Here is a 19,817-nt window from a genome sequence, read left to right as displayed (position 1 = left end):
GCTTAAAAACAAATCCTGTACCATAAACAATAGGCTTTTCGTTAACTACGTAACTATGATCTCGTATTGGTACTAAAATAAAACCAACTTATACCTCCAGCAATTCTGATGAAACATCGAATTTGAGGTCTTTGCCATTTTCTTCCTCCAGTTCCATCCGCTTATAAAACAGCATGTATGCACTGTGTGTCTTCACAAAAAAAGAAATTCGTGATATACAATAAATATAAAAGTAGGTACAAAGAAGACATGAAAATTTTTTAAAATGTCAAATTACCAAATGTACAATAAATAATTACCTTTTCAAAGGAAAAATCCATAAATTTATCTGTAACGGAATCATAGGTCTTGGTCTGTTTAAGAAAAATTATATTATTTTTTTCCTTCTTGAGCTTGAAAGCTAAATTAACACCATAAAATGATTTATATTGTATACCAAATAATTTTTTACTTGTTATACTTATCAATATTCTAATTAGCCAACAAAATTTGATGGTAGGTACCAATATCAACTCTTTCTTCCTTCTTTAGACATTTTACAACAGTGAGTTCCTATATATCAGTAACAAATAAATGACATGACAACTGTAAAAATAAAGCAAAAATTAAATGGAGGGGAAAGAGGTAAAGAAGACATTTTATTTAAGTTCTCTCTAATTTTCAAGAGGCTGACTGAAATAGTTTATTTAGATTTTGTGCATTTCAGACTTGTGTTTATTTTCAAGACTATGACAGACAGGTGAAAATTATTTTAAAAGGGGGCATGGAGGGGGGAAGAGGGATGACAGAGATTTTCCTTTGGATTTCCTAAGGTAGAAGTTATGATGAATTTTTAGGATACCACTAGAAAGAAACAGGACCACCTTAAAGTCATATAGTTTCCCAAAATTTTTATATAGTAAAATAAGAAAATAGGAAAGGCACAGTTTAACATCAGAACTAACACTAGGGAACAATAGTGGTCAAAAAAGAAGAGGCAATAAATAAGCTGCCAGAGAATATTACATTAAAAAACAGGCCAAATACCTGGAAAATAATGACATGGAAGTTACAGTGCTAGGGAGGTTGTGTAAGTAGAGTGACAAAGAAGCAAATGAAAATAATGGTGAGATTACACAAGGAGAGGGCAGTGAGTAAAGAAAGAGACTCAGGCTAAAAGGGGACCAGGGACTAAGACCACACATACCTAAGGCAAGTTTCCCCCCATTTCTCTATTTTATTAGATCTCTATTGGTTGGTAGGCCGGTATCTAAAAGCTGAGGAGTAGCATAATCTTCTAGTGTCTCTACTTTTGCCCTCAAATCCCATTGCGGAGAATATGTGGGGGTTTCATTCCTGAATCTGCCACTAATTAGTTGCCCATGTGCAAGTCACTTATAGGGCAGCCAAAAATACTTTACTTGCTCTGCTTTTTTAGGAGCAGTACTGCAGGGCACTTGGGCAGAAGGAAGTCATTAGTTTGGGAAGCATCTCAAGTATGGCAGATAAGATTTCTCTTACTTTCTGCAAAAAGCAAAATAGTTGAAAATGGTGTGGTTAGTTACACAGGGCTTAATAATTGCTTATTTGATTGAGTGATGATAGTTCCATCCTTTAAAAGGTAAAAGAGGCAATGAAGACATACACTATTCTGAACCTTAAACTCAACAGTAACGAGAAACAATTTACCAATAGGGAAACAATAGGAACCTTGGATGAAAATGATAGATCCTGATTAATGTGAATAAATGTAAGCAATTCCCAGATTTTACATTATTTTAACTCTGACTACTGAGAATTTAAATATATGTGAAATACTTTAGGGACTCATTAGTGCATTAATGAGGACCCATCAGCACTTAGTTTTACAGTTGATGACATACAAGCAAGGGAAAGTCAGGAATATTTTGAAACCTACCTTATATTTTAAATGAGCAGACTTAAGTAGTAAGTCCCCATGGATTAATAAATTCTATATAGAAGTATAAGAAACAGTTAAGAACTAAATTCTGAAGACACAAAGAAAAATAATTGCACTGAAAAGAAAAAGATGTTGTTAAAGAAATTGATGTGGATATATAGGGAATTGATCACAAGATAAGATTTTACAAGTGTGGCAAGACTCAGGAAATGTTAAGGAGTACTAAGTTCAGAACAAGCTAAGGTTCATAGAGAAGTTTTAAGAATATGTGTTGCAGAAAAGAGAATCCAAGAAGAGACAGGACTACAGTTGAGGTTAGTAAGGGACAAGAGAAAGGGAGAACTACTCAATTCTTACTTCCATTTTTTTTGGTCCCAATATCATATTCTATACACTAGAAAAGATAGAGCGCAAATGGAAAAAAAGGAGCTCAAACCTGAGATAAATAAGGGGAGAGTAAGAGAGTACCTAGATTCCTCTGATGACCTCAAACAGGCAAGCCAGATAAATGATATCAAATAATTGAACTTGGAAATAAGAATTCAAGCTGTACTAAACATGGCCTCTTTCATTCTCAAACATTCTGTGTGACAGCAATGACTACTTAATGTTTGGATAAATGGAGTGTGAGAATATTTAAAACAAAACATTTATAAAATAGTTTGAAAGGTTATCAGAGTATTATTACTAGTATAGTATAATCAGCATCTCAAGATGATGTATGCATCAAAACATAACTGTATGTCTTCTAAATTAAGTAATTATACTAATCTTAATTAAGTACTTTTGTTATTCAACTAGAAAAGATAATAATTTGTTTATAATCTTTGTGTTATCTTACTTCATAGAATCTACTGTCTATTCCATTTCTTTGATCCTTAAGATATACTATTTTGTTACAATTCCTATATTCTCATTTAAATATTTTCATGGGTAAATGTCTTCTAAACTGGACTATAAGCATACTAAGGGGAATGATAATGTGTTTTTTATAGCCCCACAATGGTGTGAACACAACATACTTTCAATAAATGTAAGTGGAATGAATGAATGAGAGTTGATTTCAGCAGTTAAAAGGAAAGGTAAAATGGCCATTATCATCATCATCATCACCATGTTCTTCTCTTTCTTCTATTTTATCTCCCCCAAGAGCTGGGACAATTTATTTTTTGCCCTGGGCAGTATTCATTTTTGATTTCTTGAAATATAACTCCTGTAAAACAGGCATTTTAAAAAAGCCCATTGTGGAATTACTGGACTATGTCTTTAAACCTAAATCAAACAAAAAATGATTTTATAGAGCTTGAAAAAACAATAACAAAATTCATCTGGAAGAACAACAGGCCCAGAATATCAAGGGAATTAATGAAAAGAAATGCCAGGGAAGATAGCCTGGCCATACCAGATCTTAAATTGTATACTATAAAGTAACAATCATCAAAACTACTTGGTACTGGCTAAGAAATAGAGCAGTAGATCAGTAAAACAGGTTAGATACACAAGGCATAGTAGTCAATGATTATAGTAATCTACTGTTAGATAAACCCAAAGACCCCAGCTTCTGGGATAAGAACTCACTATTTGACAAAAACTGCTGGGAAAACTGGAAAATAGAATGGCAGAAACTGGGCATAGATCAACGTCTGACACCATATACCAAAATAAAGTCCAAATGGGTACACAATTTAGATTTAAAGGTTGATACTATAAACAAATCAGGGGAGAAAGGAATAGTTTATCTGTCAGATTTATGGAGAATGGAGAAATTTATGAACAAACGAGAGATAGAGAACACTACATAATGCAAAATAGAAAATTTTGATTACATTAAATTGAAAAGCTTTTGCGCAAACAAAGCCAATACAACCAACATTAGGAGGGAAGCAGAAAATTAGGAAAGAATTTTTACAACTAGTGTCCCTGATAAAGGCCTCATTTCTAAAATATATAGAGAACTGGGTCAAATTTATAAGAATACAAGTCATTCCTCAGCTGATCAATGGTCAAAGGATATGAACAGGCAGTTTTCAGAGGACAACATTAAAGGTGTCTATAGTCATATGAAAAAAATGCTCTAAATCATTACAGATTAGAGAAATGCAAACAAAACAACTCTGAGGTACCACATCACACCTATCAGATTGGCTAACATGACAAAACAGGAAAATGATAAATGTTGGAGGATATGGGAAAATGGGAACACCAATTCCTTGTTCGTGGAGTTGTGAACTGATCCAACCATTCTGGAGAGCAATTTGGATCGAGGCCCAAAGGGCTATAAAAACATGCAAACCCTTTGACCCAGCAGTACCACTAGGTCTGTATCCCAAGGAGATCATACAAATGGGAAAAGGACCCACATATACAAAAATATTTATAGAAGCTCTTTTTGTGACTTCAGAAAATCCTGGAAAGACCTATATGAATTCATGTTGAGTGAAGTGAGCAGAACCAGGAGAACACTGTACAGAGTAACAGCTACACTATGTAATGACTGACTTTGATAGGCTTAAGCTCTTCTCAGCAATGCAAGGACCTAAAGCAATCCCAAAAGATTCATGATGGAAAATGCCATCCACATCCAGAAAAAGAAATATGGAGTCTGAATGCAGATCAAAGCAGACTATTTTTTTTTATTTTGTTTTATGTTTTTCTTTCTCATGGTTACTCCCATTTACTCTAATTCTTCTTTACATCATGACTACCGTGAAAATATGTTTAATAGGAATGTATATGTAGAGCCTATATCAGATTACACGTTGGCTTGTGGAGGGGAAAGGGAGGAAGGGAGAGAAAATTTAAAACTTATGAAAGTGAATGTGGAAAACTAAAAATAAATACATTAACTTATTAAGAAAAAAAATCATTCTGGCTTTCATTGAATGACCAATAATAGCCTCACTGTTTAGGCTTTGATGGCTTGAATGAGAGTAAATAGCAACTGTTTCCTGTTCAGGCCAGAAAATCTGAGGGTCTTTTTCTCCCTTACTGATATTTCGGTCATAGAAAATTGGGCCATCTTATGTTTCAATTCTTACCTAGCTCAGTCATTGAATGCGTATGGCCTCAGACAAACTGAGACGTGGGAAAGACTTTAATTTAGAAAGCCCAAGGTAAACTACTGCATCCTGGGCCACTGTCAGTCATCTTGACCTTTTTCTTGCCACTGGTCTCATATGATTCAAGAAAATAGCAAGGCTGATGACTTTGTGGAGCTCTGCCTCACTCAAATCCAATTCAAAAGTAAGTGAACATCACCCTTGTGATGTCACTGTTCCGCAAGAATGCAGGACAAACAACAAGAAAATGGTCCTCCTGCTGTAGTATGTATTAATGTCAAAATCCTTATAGTTATGCAATGACATATAAATCACTAATAATTTCTAAAGGAAACTTACTGTCATTTCCCCACCAAAACATTCGGAAGCAAGTTGAGCAGAATCAAAGGGTTTTACTTCAGCATCGTTGAATAGATACCTAAAGGGAAGCAAACAGTATTTTCCAATTATCAGTTACTACATTCAAAAATGGGTTGAATTTTCTATATTTAAAACATCTTATTACATCTGTGTGAACAATGTTATGGAGCGATATAGCTAATACAGACAAAATGGCTATTTACATCTTTTTGAACAATGTTATGGAGCAATATATCTATTACAGACAAAATGGCTATTTACAAGATAATCTTCAACCAAATTTCCCTGTTTCTATAGATGTATCTCTCTCTTACTCGTCATAAGAACTGAAAACCTGATAGATCTAACAACTACATGGAAATCTGTAAGAAGACAAATCATCATTTAAAAAAAGGGGGTAGAGGACTATTATTCTCATATCAAATCTGTCTCCTAGGTACTTAAAAAATTTTTATTATAAAATAAAATCACCAATGTGATTATTTCCAAAGATAGTGTAAAAAGACATAAATGATTAAACCATAAATTTCTTGAGGACAAGGACATGTCAACTTACTTTACCTTCCTAGCTTTAGAACCTACTACTTACAAACATATTACTCACTTATTAAATATTTGTAAAATCATACTGAATCAAAATACATAAATTAAACATGATAACTAAAAGAGTAAAAAATTAGAATAAATAGCATTGCCAATTACATATTTCAGTAGTCATCTATCCAACTCCACTGAAATCCAATGACTCACTGAGCATGAAGATAAGGTTCTCAAAACTGGCATGCAAGCATGTCTTGTACTAACTAAGAACAGTTGAAAAGTACAGGCCTGACAACAGAATAGCCATGGCAGTTCATGAATCTGTAAATTAAGGCATGAAAGCATCAGCGGAAGGAATACTCACATGATTAAATTACAGATTCAAAGTGTCAAATATTCCAAAGTTCTAAACTACTAATTAGTCTCGATTTCCTCTGCTAGTTTTATAATGGAATTGCTACATGGAAAACTTGAAGAAAACATATAATCCAACTTAATTCAGTCAATAAGCATTTAAGTCCTTACTATGTGTGAGGTACCATGTTAAATACTAGGGATAAAAAAAAGGAAAAACTACCACAGGAAATAACTGAAAGGGTTCTAGAATATATATCTTAGCACCCTAAAATATAACTGAAATATCCAATGCTCTTAACTCACCATTTGTTGTTCTTATAAGCATGGGGATTCACTATATCCCTAATGATACTGTAATAGTGACCACCATCGGCTGTTCCTTTATGAACTGTTACTCCAATCAAATCATACTCATAGCTTGCAGTTTCTTTTCCAAGATCAACTTCTTCCTTAAAACCTGAAATCATTTACATAATAAAAAGGTAACTCATTCCTTTAAGTTTTGGTGTATTTTAATCATGTATATCACTGACACCAATTTATAAAATTATACCTTTGGTATTCCATAAAATATAATACATTAGTTATAAGTAGTTTATTCAAATGGACACATTCAACTTTCTTGTAATTTTCTAAATACCTATAACCTCATCAATATTATTTTCACAACAGCAAGGTACATATGCTTATACGTTACTACTAATATTAATTTATTATCATATGGCTGTTACATAGTAAATTCTAAAAGAACATATAAATGTTAATATTTTTCTGGTTAACACTCATTATTTTACATAATATAAAATGGGCACACTTTGCCTAGTCTTGGAGGATATTAATGTGAACATGGGCACAAGTGCCCTCATATACTTTGGAAAAGCAGTAACAAGCAGATGCTGCCCCTTTAGCCTTAAAAGGAAAATGGAGTGCTTTACTAGTAGCATTAACATTGCTTGAGTCAATCAAAAGCATTTACTGAAGCAGAGCACAAATTGTACATTAGATATTCCGTGGAGATATGTGAAAATGAAAAAAGAAAATATCATTCCTTCCAACAACAGACTTACAAGCTAACAGGAAACTTGGGTATTTCAAACAGTGGAGAAAGAATTTTGACAGATTGACAAAACTGGACAGCAAAGTGGCAAAAATAGGTTGAAGTCACATAATAAATGCAAAATAAATTACAGGTGGATCAAAAAGTTAACCGTGTCTTTGTACCTCACAAACGCATGCAATATGGGAGGTGGTGCAAAGGATAGAATGCTGGCCCTGGAGTCAGAAGAACCTGAGTTCTTACTATCTGTGTGACCCTGGGCAAGTCATTTAACCCTGCTTGCTTCAGTTTCCTCATCTGTCAAATGAGCTGGAGAAGGAAATGGCAAACCACTCATACATTTGTCAAGAAAACTCCAAATGGGGTCACAAAAAATGGGGTCACTGAAAAGATGACTAAACAATAAATCTATGTGTATATGAGTCTTTATAAAAGAAAATTAAGAAAAGCTACACATTGGGAAAAAATTTATAGTAAAAGTATATCAGAAAAAAAGATTATGTACACATTATGATACAAGTTTATTATGAGCAATGACAAAAAGAAAAAGAAAGAAACTGATAATTTATACAATATACAACTGCAAACAGTAATACAGAAAAATGGTCAATTTCACTTTAAAAAATAGTTTGAGAACTCTGCTTGCACCTATTTGGTTAAAATAAATAAAATAAAAAACCCAATGGTCATGGGACCATGGGAGAGGAGAGATACTAATATATACTAATATACTGTAAATCTTCCTGCTAATTGATGGTATTTTTTTTGAAAGCAATCCAAACTATGAAAAAACCCCAGAAAATCTATCATACCTGTTGACTCAGTAAATCTACCTGTTGGGAATATACCCAACTATCTCTACAAAAATATTTGTAGTTTTCTTATTTGTAAATGAAAATGTTCAAAGCCTGGGAGCAGAACAAACTTATATACACTGATTTAATATTAGAAATAATAGAAACATGTGAAAAAGTGCAAAGAAATCAGAAATGTATGAAAAGCATGTGCATACTGTTACAGAGACTATAACAACAAAAAGAAACAAAGATCAGATGTGGATAATGGGTAATCATAAGTTGTTATTATTACTTGTTTATGAATGGCCTCATAATTCAATTTCAGGGATTTGGATGTGCTGGTGCAGGGCAGGCTGTCACCTGGTATTGAGAAGATGGTGGTAACAGACACAGTTTAGGGGCTAAGAGGAGTCTTAGAATTTGCTTACTCCCGTACTATCATTTCACAGATGAAGAAATTGAAGCCAAGAGAGGTTAAAGGATATATGAAGACTCTGGGATCAGCACTCTTTCCACTGCTCCATGCTTCTTCGGGAATTGGGAATCAAGCCCTCCTAACTCCCTCGTTACTTTTCACAAGGAACTTTTCCTGACCCACTGGTTATTAGGGCTTGTATCTTCCTTTGCAAATTATCAGGTATCTTTTTTACAGGTTGTTTTCCCCAGAAAAGCATGCCAACTCTTTGAGGTCAGGGACTGTTTCTCTTCTTGCCTTTCAGTATCCCAGAACCTAGGACAGTGCCTTGCACATATTCAGTACTTAATAAATGCAAGTTGGGTTTTACCAAGGAATCTGTTTCCCATCTATATAGTTGGCATCAATAAAGCTGTGATAAAGTGCATGGTCAAGTATTTGCAACAGGGTATTACAACTCTTAGGATTAAATTAAGATTCTGTCCAACTGACCTTCCTATCCCACTCAACCAGGCACCCTGGAGGAGGTGCAAGATCAGCTACACTCAGACCGGGGCCAAATCTAGACTTAGGCCTAGATAACTATTTGATCCTCAAAGAGGAACTGGAATATTCCTTGCCACTATTACCTCCAGATTTTCCTTACCATCATGAGGCAGCCTTTCCTCTTTTGAAGTCCACTCAATCAAAATTTTCTGCCCAAATGAAATTAATGTAGCTGTAGCAAACCAACTCCTAGTTCATTCTTGCTTTCTTAAGGAGTTCAGCATCTGACTCACGATCTTCATCTACTTAACTGTTGAACTTAGAGAACTTTAAAACTGACACAGATACTTCCTCTGACTCTTAAATTCCTCAACTTCACTCACTTCGCTTCCATCACACCACAGATCTCACCATGACCCATGTAACAGGAAGTGTTCCACTTCTCTAACTTTGGTATTTCTCTATTTGACCACAATCACCTATCATTCCACTTCTACCTTTTGTCTCACCACTCCTAAACACCTATTTTCTCCATCTGAGATCTCCGTCCACTGAGATTCTCAAGTCCTCAATACTCTCTCAGGCAATTACCCCTGTTATGACTTCATTCTCTTCCTTTCCAATCTCAACCCAAAAGTTAGTCATTTCAACTCTACCTTGTCCTCTGCTCTTGAATTTTTTGACCTTTGTCTTACTGTTGTTCATTCTTGTAAAATCGCAGCATTGGATTAATTTCATTATCTGTTACTCTTGAGCAGCCTCACAGTCTTGCTGAGTAAGTGTATTTCAAAATCCTGTTATCTAACTTTAATTGGGCCCTCACTAAAGCAAAAACAGTCCTTTTATTCCTCCCTAAATGATTCCCCAACTCATTCTCCATAAAAGCTATTCCAATTTGTTTCTGTCTTTGTGCCTCACACAACTCTCTCAACTCCTTAGCTGAGGGCCTTTGTCTCTTACTTTGTTGAGAAAACTGAGTCAGTTTCCCATCATTCTTTCTATCTCAAAAACCCTTGAAATTATCTCCCCAGCAACTTTCCACCAGGCTCTAACAAAAAGTAGTGGATGGCTTTTTTCCTCAACAAGGCCACACCCCCATCCATCTTCTCTAGTAGATGGCATCCTCAATCATTTGCCCTCTGTTTCTTACCCATATAATTCTTTTCCTATCTACTGCATTCAAACATGCTCAAAGCTTGCCAATTCTTAAAAAACCTTCAATACACCATTATAAACTCTCCGGGCTTTCCTTTTAAAGCTCTCTTCTTTCTCACAGTCAAACTCATTGAAAACTGTCAACAGTCTCTTCTTCAACTTTCTGTCCTTTTACTCAAGCATACAACTAAAACACTTAATCCAAAGTAACCAACGATCTCTTAATTAACAAATGTAATGGTGTTTTCTCTGTCTTTCTTCACCTATCTGCTGCATTTGACACTGTTAACCATACTTTCCTCTCTTGGTTTTCAGGACCCTACTTTCTCCTGATTCTCGCCTCTTTGTCTTTTGCTGGCTCATCACCCATTATCACAGCCAATACTCTGAGTATCCCTGAAGGTTCTTTCCTAGGCCTTCTTCTCTTCTCCCACTGTCTCTCTTGTTATCAGCACCCATAGATTTAGTTAACATCTCTAGGTAGATGACTCCTAGAACTGTATAGACCCAATCCCAGTCTTTCCACTTATCTTCTGTTCCGCATCAACAGTTGTATGCTGGATATTTCAAACTGATGTCCAAGAGACATCTTAAACACAACATGACGAAAACCAAACAGGTTATTCTCTCCCTCTGCCCCTCCTCTGTCAAATGGTCTTCCTTCTGGTCTTGCAGGCTTAAAATTTATTATTGATACCTCACTTTCTTCCTAGTATTGTGCCTGAATAATTGTAGGTGCTAAATAAAAGCATATTTATTGATTTATAAACAAGAACGTTCAACTCATAGTCAACTTAGTCTCCTTAAAGACACAAATAACCTTTTGTTTCTGAAAAAGAATTATCATTTTGGAATTGTCTAGTCTAGAATTAGCACGTAATTATTAAGGGAAAACAATTTAAATGTCAATTACCTTCTTTTCTGTCACACTTGCCCATGAGGAAATCTTCCATATAAGGAGTCATATCCAAACGTAAAGGGAATGAAAAGTGTGTATTTACTTTCTCCTTCATCATGGTAACCATATTAAATGTATATCTCATTGTATTGAAACTCAAGATGCGAGGTAATTTCTTAAAACATGCCCTAAAACAAGATTACAAAATTAATGAATGTGTTAAAAACATATTCTTAAAAATATTTTCCAGCACTTTCATTTTGGATTTAAATTCCTTCTTTAATTATAGTTTACTTTCAACTGAATGCAAGTAAAATTTACACAGTAATAAAATGAGTCTTCCTAGATAATTCACCATCTGACTCAAGTTTTCCCTAGTTACATAATTCTTGGTGACTTCAACATTTATGTCTTTGCCTTCCTTAATACCACTGACCACTCATTTCCACTCAAAATTAGGTAGCTTGGGTATGTCCTAAACTTCCAACCACAGCATTTGTAAATGGGTTTTTCCCACTCCCTACTGATTTGCCCTCTCAAACATGGATAATTGCTCACCCAGTCTCAATTAGTCCTTTTATACAAATTAGCTTTTCTTTCTGGCCTTCTGCCAACCCATGATCTTACAGCAATTGTACAGAATATTTTTCTACTCATAATAAAACTGCAGAATTCTTGTGCAAGAGAATGACTTAGCAATGTGTAGCTCTAGCCTGCTGAAGCAAATAGCGATCTCTTTCATGATCCTTTGGTTCTCTAACACCATCCTTTAAAAAGCAGCTATAACAAATCAAATCATCTTTTTCCTTTATCTCTCAAATTTAACCTTTCTCCCCAAAGTAGAAAGCTTTGTTTCATGCTTTGTTGAGAAGTTGAAGGCTATCTGACTTGAATACCTTCAGTAAACAACCCTCATGACTTAAAATATCTCTATAACTTTCCCTTCATCCATCCATACCATGCGGTATGTATCTCCCTTACTAATTAATGAAAAAGACTACATGTGTCATGGTATGTGAAGTATTTAGTAAAAGTTTAAATTGGATCATTTATGATGATGTCTACTGAAGGACCCTGATTTCACATTTATTCTCTCCTTTCTTCAGTATATTCAGTCTCATATTCCACTGGATCCTTAGTCTTCATCTTTAAATGTGTTTCCCTATCCTGAGAGGTTCTGATGATATTTTTCCTTTCACTGCCAAAAACAGAAGAGGTCAATACTTGAAGCCCCATTATTCCTTACTTAACTCACTGTAATGTACTTTCATAACCCTCCAATCTACAAAACTACATACAAAGATCCCATAACTATTTTCTTTCTAGTGCCTAGTACATTGTAGGTTCTTCATGAATACTTATTGATAGGATGCCAAACCAATAAAACTAATAAGATCATAGATTGAGAAAAATCCAACCCAACCACCTAATTTTACAGATGTGGAAGTGGAGGCCTAGAGATGAAATGACTTTCACAACATCACAGAGATACTAAGAAGCAGAACAAGGATTTTAACCCAGGCACCCCTACTCCTTCTACTATGATATGCTGTCCACTTCTATTTGTCTTTCCTCTTTGACCTCTTGTAATATTAATTGAGGTGGGACTTTTTTCACTATTTTCTCTTTTAGAATGCTAAAGTAATCAAGTACCTTTGATTAAGTCTTACTAGGTGCAAATCCCCAGGCCCACACCCATTTGCTGATTAGGGGTGAAGCCTAAGAAGGGGATATATACCCAGTGGATAGCATTTTGTTTGAGGATCTCACTCACTGGAAGAGTGTTGATGTGGAGACTCTGGGTGGCTGCTGGAGCCCCCCAGTTTTGAAGAAAACCCAGATATTGGTGCTTCTTTTTGGTAACTATGTATGTGATGTCTTGATCAGACAAAGCCTGTCTGTTGAATTGTATTACTTGATCTGTTGATATTTTCTGTTTGTAATTTCCATTTGTATTCACTGTGAAGCTCAGGGTGCTGGCTTTTCCCCCTAAACTAAGTGAATGATATATGTATGTTTGATTAAAGTGAGATTGTTAACCCCTTTGTTGCTTTCCTTAGAAAAGGAGATCAAAGAACCTGTGCTAGCAACTCTTGTTGCTGGTCTTGCTGGGTCTTATACTTCAGCAGTAACTGCTAGCCACATTGTAGTTACACCTGTGTGGGGCATCTGACACTGATAACCTTTCTTTAGTCAGATTTTGTAGCACTACACTACTTGTCTAAATCCTATCTTCTCTTTTATCTACAATTCCTTCCATGCGCTCCTTCCCACTCCCAAATCAGGACATTTTTCCAGGGATTGGCTCTCAATCCTCAGTTCCTATCGTTCTCCATTTTCTTTCTCAGAAATTTACTTTATTCTTTTGGCATCAATTATCATGAGCAGGAGCTAAAATTCCTCTTATACAACTCTAGTGCTGGAATGAAGGTAGACATCCGTTTTCATATTAAAGATGAAGAAACTGAAGCCCAGATAACTTATTTGGGTCTTAGCTTCTTTCTAGAAGCAATAAGGATGCCTGGAACATGGTAGGCTTTTCAATAGTTGATTGTTAATCTGTAAAACTAGCAGCTTAGACAAGATAACCTCTAGGATCCTTTCAACCTCTAAATCTATGATCTTATTATCTTAACTTCTACTAGACAGATACTTAGTGACAGAATAAGAGGTTTCTGGATTCCCAATCCATTGTTCTTCTTTTGCTGCACTGTACTGCCTCCAAATTACATTTCTAATGGGGTTGTCTGTAGTTCTTTCATAATTTGGCTACTCTAACATCTTATTTTCCATCTTTCCTCACTGTAATCAGTAACTGTCCTCACTAGTTTATTACCTAACCCTCAAAAATGGGGTTCTCTTCTCTTGCTCAAGCTACAGCTTTTGCCTCAAATGAGTCTTCTCTTTCCATCTACACTTCACCCTTCCTTTACAATTTACCTACAGTCCTGCTGGAAAGATTAATCCTATATTAATCTCTCCTGTTTCTGAACAACCTCAGAAACTATTGTCAATATCACTCTTTTGGGCACTCTTTTGTACACTGTTATTCAAATGCTTTAGATGTGTTTCTTATTTGTTCAGTTAGACTACAAATTCATTAAGAGCTTGAAGCATGTTTTATACTTATTTTCATCCACATAGTGCCAAAGACAGTGCCACTTAAGTAACAGCTACTCAATAAATAAGTGCTGAACTGAATTGGGAGAAGAAAGTGTTAAAAAAAAAAAAAGATAAAATTAGACTGGAAAATATTTACACCAAAATGTAGCAGTTAACTTCAATATGAAGGAAAATTTTTAGAGCAACCACAATGTAGGACAAATTAAATGAATCTCAGAAAAAATATATATCACAGATTAAAGAAAATCCAAAAGAAGGATTTATATGTGTGTAAGCAGTTATTATTTTATAGCAAAGCAATTCTATTTTAAAGGGACAACATGTATACAACAAGAAAACAAGGAGGAGGTAAGGTAGTTTTATTTAAATCGCCAGGAATTAAGTATTTTAGGAAAAGGTTAAAGGGTAAGAATGATGACAATCAAAACATACTTAATAAAAAAGGAAGGGATTTAAAAAAAACAATAAGCTTTAAAGAGGCATATTAAAGAACTCAGATACTACCACTGTATTCAACGGTTAATGAACTTCTTACTAAGAAAAAATAAAGAAGGACAACAAATAATTTCCTTTGGAAAAAAATAAAGGAATAATATTGAAAACAAAAAGTGAAAATGGAATTAACAGAAAAAAAATGCACCAGTTTATATAAGATATTCCTTAAAAATGAGTTGATGAGTAAAGGTTCAAATTAAACTGGCTATTACCCATAATTTCACAGGTAACATCTATGAGTCCTTAAACAGATATCATTACAATTCATTTTTCTTTCTTTTCTATGTTGTTAATGACTTCCTAATGATCTCTGTTCAAAATGGCAAATTTCAAAATTTCTTACTTGAGTTAGAAAAAAACAATTCACGAAAAGGATGAGAAACTGAAGCTAGTGGTTCATCTACAAAGGTTCTAGGGCTTTTAGTGGATGGCAAGCTCAACAATGAGATAACAGCAGCCAAGAAAGCTAACAGGATCTAAGGCAGCATTGACAGAAGCACAGGGTTAAACTAGGGTAAAATAACACAACCTTGTATTCTGTCCTTCTCAGACATCTGGATTCTCATTTTCTGAGTGACACATTTTAGAAAGAAAATTAAGGAACTGAAGACTATCTATTGAACAACTGGGATGGTGAAAGGCTTTAAGTTCATGTCATATGAGAATCAGTTACAGGAATATTTAGCCTACAGTTGAGACTATTTATAGGGGGAATACGAAAGGTGTCTTTAACTATCTGAAGGATTATCAGAAGGAAGAAAAAATAGGCTTGTACCTGTTCCAAAAGGAAAGAATGAGGAGTAAATAATGGGTAGAAGTTAAGAGTCATATCCAATAAGCTGGCAAGTTATGCTGTTTCTATATCCAAAATGTTTCACAAAAGACCCCTTTCTCTCTACTCCAATAGTTAAGACCTGAATCAGTCATCCAGGATATTTTACAACTCCTGCCTCAAATCTTTTCTACTCACTCTACTCTGCCAAAGTGATTACATAGTTAGACACAGATCTGATTGTGCTCTTCCCTTAGAAAACTGATATGTCTCCTTACTGCCTCTAAGTTAAAAATTAAACCCATCCAATTTCCTTTTCAATCCCTTCACAACCTGGTCCCAACCTATCTTTATAGCTTCAGTGTACATTAATTCCCCCTCCTATACTCTGTGATAGTCAAACTAGCCTTTTATCTACCCTTCACACATGGAACCCCATTTCTCACCACTTTAAAAAAAATACACATTGTACCCCAAACCTTTCTATCCTAACCTCTACCTAACAGAATCACTCTTTTCAATATATAACTCAAACACCATCTTTTACATGGAATCTTTACTGATCCTCTTAACTGCTACTGCCCTACCTCCCAAACTACCTTGTATTTATTCTCTTTATAATTATTCTGCATATATTTACATATGTATTTCTCATCTCCCATTAGAATGTGAGCTTGAATGTTTAGATTATTTCATTCTAGTCTCTACATGCAGTCTCAAGGACAGTGTCTGTCACATAGTTAGGCACTTAATAAATGCTTATTGAGGCAAATCTGTGCTTAATTTAGGGGAACCTTTTTAAACCAGCATTACCCAAAATGAAATGGAATGCCGCAAGAGTTAGTACATTATACCTCACTGGAGGTCTTCAAGTAAAAGTTGGATGAATATTTGTTGGGAATTCAGAAGACTGTTTTCTAGGTGTGACCTGAACAAGTTAGCCTCTAAGATGCCTTCCAATTATGAGATCCTATAATACAGTAAACATTAAAACAATGTAAACTGATTTTTTTCATAAACGTACCTTTTTTCAGCTCTTACTTTCTTTCCACAATGAGAACAAGTATACATGTTGTCGCCTTCTAATGTATCTTTAATAGTTACTTCATCAAGAGATTCCTGTGTAAATAAATGATATAAATGACTTTGTATTATTATTCACAAAAAAAACCATACTGGTTAATTTTTTAATGTTTTAGAAAAGGCAGCTTCCAAAGGGAAACACTCAGCATTTTGAATGAGAATTTTCTTTTTCTTTTTTCATTCCTGTGAGACTGGTGTTACTTTTTGAATCTTCATAGGGGACAAGTACCTACCACAAATACCAGTGAAAGAGCTGCATCACTAAAATGTAAAGCAGTGATTCTAAAACTGCATTTCTCTCAAGACCTAAAACACTTATTGTAGTAGAACTGAATATGCATAAAGAAAGAGGCTTTATTTAGCAAAGTGGACCACAGGTCCCAACAACTTCTCTTCTGAACCCTCTCTCTTATTGGATGCTTGGGATTTTCTACACCATCCATCTTGGTCAAGGGGTTAGGAAAGAGTAATGTTCCAAGGTAGCAGGCTAATAAAGAAGGTGAGGAATTTAATTTCTGAAACTATTCTTCATGCCCAATACCCCCAAGCTCCAAAACTTTTCTTGTCCAAATATCCCAGAGCAAGCTTCCACCACTCTCCTGAGGTGCTATGATAAAATATACAAAGTGGCCCGAGTCTTTCTTCTCCAAAATGTGTATGTTACTCTTCAGTAAAGAAACTTTCCTTTATATGTTCTAAACAAAGAAGTGGTCTGAGTTAAAGAAGGGAAAAAATGAGTTGAGGGACTAGGTAGAAGCCATGTTAAAAGCTAAGAAACAGAATGCATGCCGTTGTGGGGTGGGGGAAGGGGAGAGATGGGGAGAAAATGTTGAACTCAAAATCTTGTAGAAGTAAATGCTGAAAACTAAAATAGATAAATTAAAATGCGAACACCCCCCTAAAAAAGTAAGAAACATTTGTTCCAGAGGGTGAAAGTGGTGGGAGGAGAAATGGAAGAAGCAAATCCTTGGATCCATGGAAGAAAAGTCAAAGGGAATGCTAAGTGACCTAGCTTAGGATAGACAAAGATCACAAGGGTTTAAAACTGCAGGAAGTAGGCCCAGTCCCTACACCTCCTCTAGAATTTCAGCCCACTTCTCCTCACCGCTTCTGATTAGGCTCTCACCAGTAGCTTGGATCTAATGGGAAACCTCACTCTTGCTGCCTGGCAAGCAGGTAGCCTTGAAGTCACCATTCCCTTTGCAAGGATGGGGACAAAAATGTTTCTAAAATCCGAAGTGAGAATTGTGAATACATTTTCCAATAGAAACACTCTTACATTGAGTAATTTTGTCCTGTGGTACTTATAGTTCTAAATCAATATTGTGCACTGATCTAGGGATCTGAACACTAAGTATATTTTTGTGGGAAAGGGAATTTTAAATAATAAACAACTAATTTATATAAATAAACTTTTAGAACATAACCTGTCTGAAAGTTAAAGATTGTCTTCATACAGTGACAGAGCTTAATAATTTCTTAAAACTGTAGCTGGCATCACTCACGTAAATGTTCTTCATATCAGCCACCTGGCATCTCACAGTATAGAATTCTTCAGCAGTCTGACTGACATGTTCACAATCCTGACCAAGCAATAATAGTTAAAAAAAAAAAAGGTCAGTAATTTATTCATAGAACCTAAACGAGAAGTTATTAACTCTGGAAAAATGACAAAATACTTACCAATGAGACAACATTGTTTGTAATGACACCACCAAACAAACTTTTCACTGTATTCTTCTAGAAAATAAATGCAAAAAAGTCAGAAATACAAATTTAAACAAATCTATACATTTCAAAGGACCTTACTATTATTCAGATATCTACCAGTTCTGGAGACATTTCTTCAATTTTTGTTATCAAATCAGTGAAGAATTCTGTCATGTCTTTTTGTTCACCAGTATTCAGTGGTTGTTTATCCATCGTGTAAGTTTTGCAGAAAGGTCTAGGATTGTAAGCTTTGCACTCACTTTCCTAAAAAGAACATGAAATAAATCTAGATAAGGAACATACTATCTACAAATATATTCTACATCATGTATTTACTTACTTTTTTAGGCTATAAGTTATTAGTCACAGTTAACAATCATACCATTCTAAAAGTAAATCAAACAATAAACATAAAGGAAATCTTACATTTTTCTCTACAGAAGGGAAAGGAGCTGAGAAACCATCTAATACCAACATTATTTAAAGCAGGGAACCCTTCCGTGATTTCACAGGCAAATGTTCATCCAGACTGCTTGAAAAGGTCCACCAAGGGAGGAAGGCATTATCTCTCCAAATGGGCAATTTCACACGAGGCCTATTTTATTCTTAAGTTGTTTTTTCATTTATTAAGCCAACATTTGACTATCTGAAGCATCTACCACTGCTGCTAATTTTACTTTCTGGTATTATCTTTTCTTGGTGAGCTGTTATCTCATTTAAACTTCACATCAACCCTATGAGGTAGGTGCTATTATTGTCTCCACAGGTAATGAATGTCAAAATTAGGCCTTGAACCCAGTCTTCTACTATCAAGGACATCTCCCAATGTCCTACCTGACAGGGACACAATGTTCTCTAAATGTGACCCCGGCAGAGTAAGAAGGAATCAAAATCTCTGTTATTCAAAACACTAGGCACTATGACGGAGTCAAAGAAGCACTGCCCCAGAACAGATGAGGATCTGAATTTTGGCCATCTACAAGCTACAGGAAAAAGCAAGCTGCCAAACATGGTTCCCCATATGTGAAAGAAGGGTAAAAACCTCATGTGTTATGATGATTCAGTGAGATAATGTGTAAATCACTCTATAAATCTTATACTAATACATAAATTTAAGCCATGATTATTGAAATCATCAAATCATTTGCATATTAACTGCTGTCTGGCAAGCCTTCCCTTACCTTCAATTAATAAAGGAGATTTTTAGATCCAAGTGTGGGACTTTACATGCCTTACTAAATTTAACAAAGGAAGTTAGGTGGTATAGAGAGATAGCTGAGCCTGACATGAGAAAGATGTGAACTCAAAATCTGGCCTCAGACACTTACTAGCTGTGTGATCCTGGGAAAGTCACTTAACCACAGTTTCCACACATCTGTAATGTAGGGAAAATAATACTACCAACAACCCAGGCATATTGTGAGGATTGAGTTATATATCTATAAAGCACTTAAGCACATACTAGGTGTTTAATAAATGCCTGTTCCCTTTTCCCACTTAAATTTCATCCTATATTTTAGTCTATCGATGTGGCCTCTGGAGATATTTTTACATTTAGAGTCTATCTTTCAACATGTTGGTAATTTCTTCTATCTTTAATCTAAATATTC

The 19,817-nt window shown here is 35.1% G+C and overlaps 1 protein-coding gene across 1 annotated transcript in view; it reads right to left on the bottom strand.

Annotated features, from left to right (window-relative positions):
- LOC118842554 (ubiquitin carboxyl-terminal hydrolase 34-like) overlaps positions 1–19,817 on the bottom strand; it is a 127,983-nt gene that overhangs the window by 20,030 nt on the left and 88,136 nt on the right. Inside the window, exons 38-46 of the mRNA XM_036750014.1 lie at positions 18,325–18,471; positions 18,181–18,237; positions 18,003–18,080; positions 16,439–16,533; positions 11,040–11,212; positions 6,520–6,673; positions 5,299–5,377; positions 300–353; positions 95–190 (exon numbers count right to left, since the gene is read on the bottom strand). Coding sequence (XP_036605909.1) covers positions 95–190; positions 300–353; positions 5,299–5,377; positions 6,520–6,673; positions 11,040–11,212; positions 16,439–16,533; positions 18,003–18,080; positions 18,181–18,237; positions 18,325–18,471 — 933 coding nt within the window. The remainder of the gene's footprint in view (positions 1–94; positions 191–299; positions 354–5,298; positions 5,378–6,519; positions 6,674–11,039; positions 11,213–16,438; positions 16,534–18,002; positions 18,081–18,180; positions 18,238–18,324; positions 18,472–19,817) is intronic.

This window comes from Trichosurus vulpecula, chromosome 3 (assembly GCF_011100635.1).
Source record: "Trichosurus vulpecula isolate mTriVul1 chromosome 3, mTriVul1.pri, whole genome shotgun sequence".
Lineage (NCBI taxonomy): Eukaryota > Metazoa > Chordata > Mammalia > Diprotodontia > Phalangeridae > Trichosurus > Trichosurus vulpecula.
Note: the sequence above shows the minus strand (reverse complement) of the source record. Positions and strands in the feature narration are given on the sequence as shown.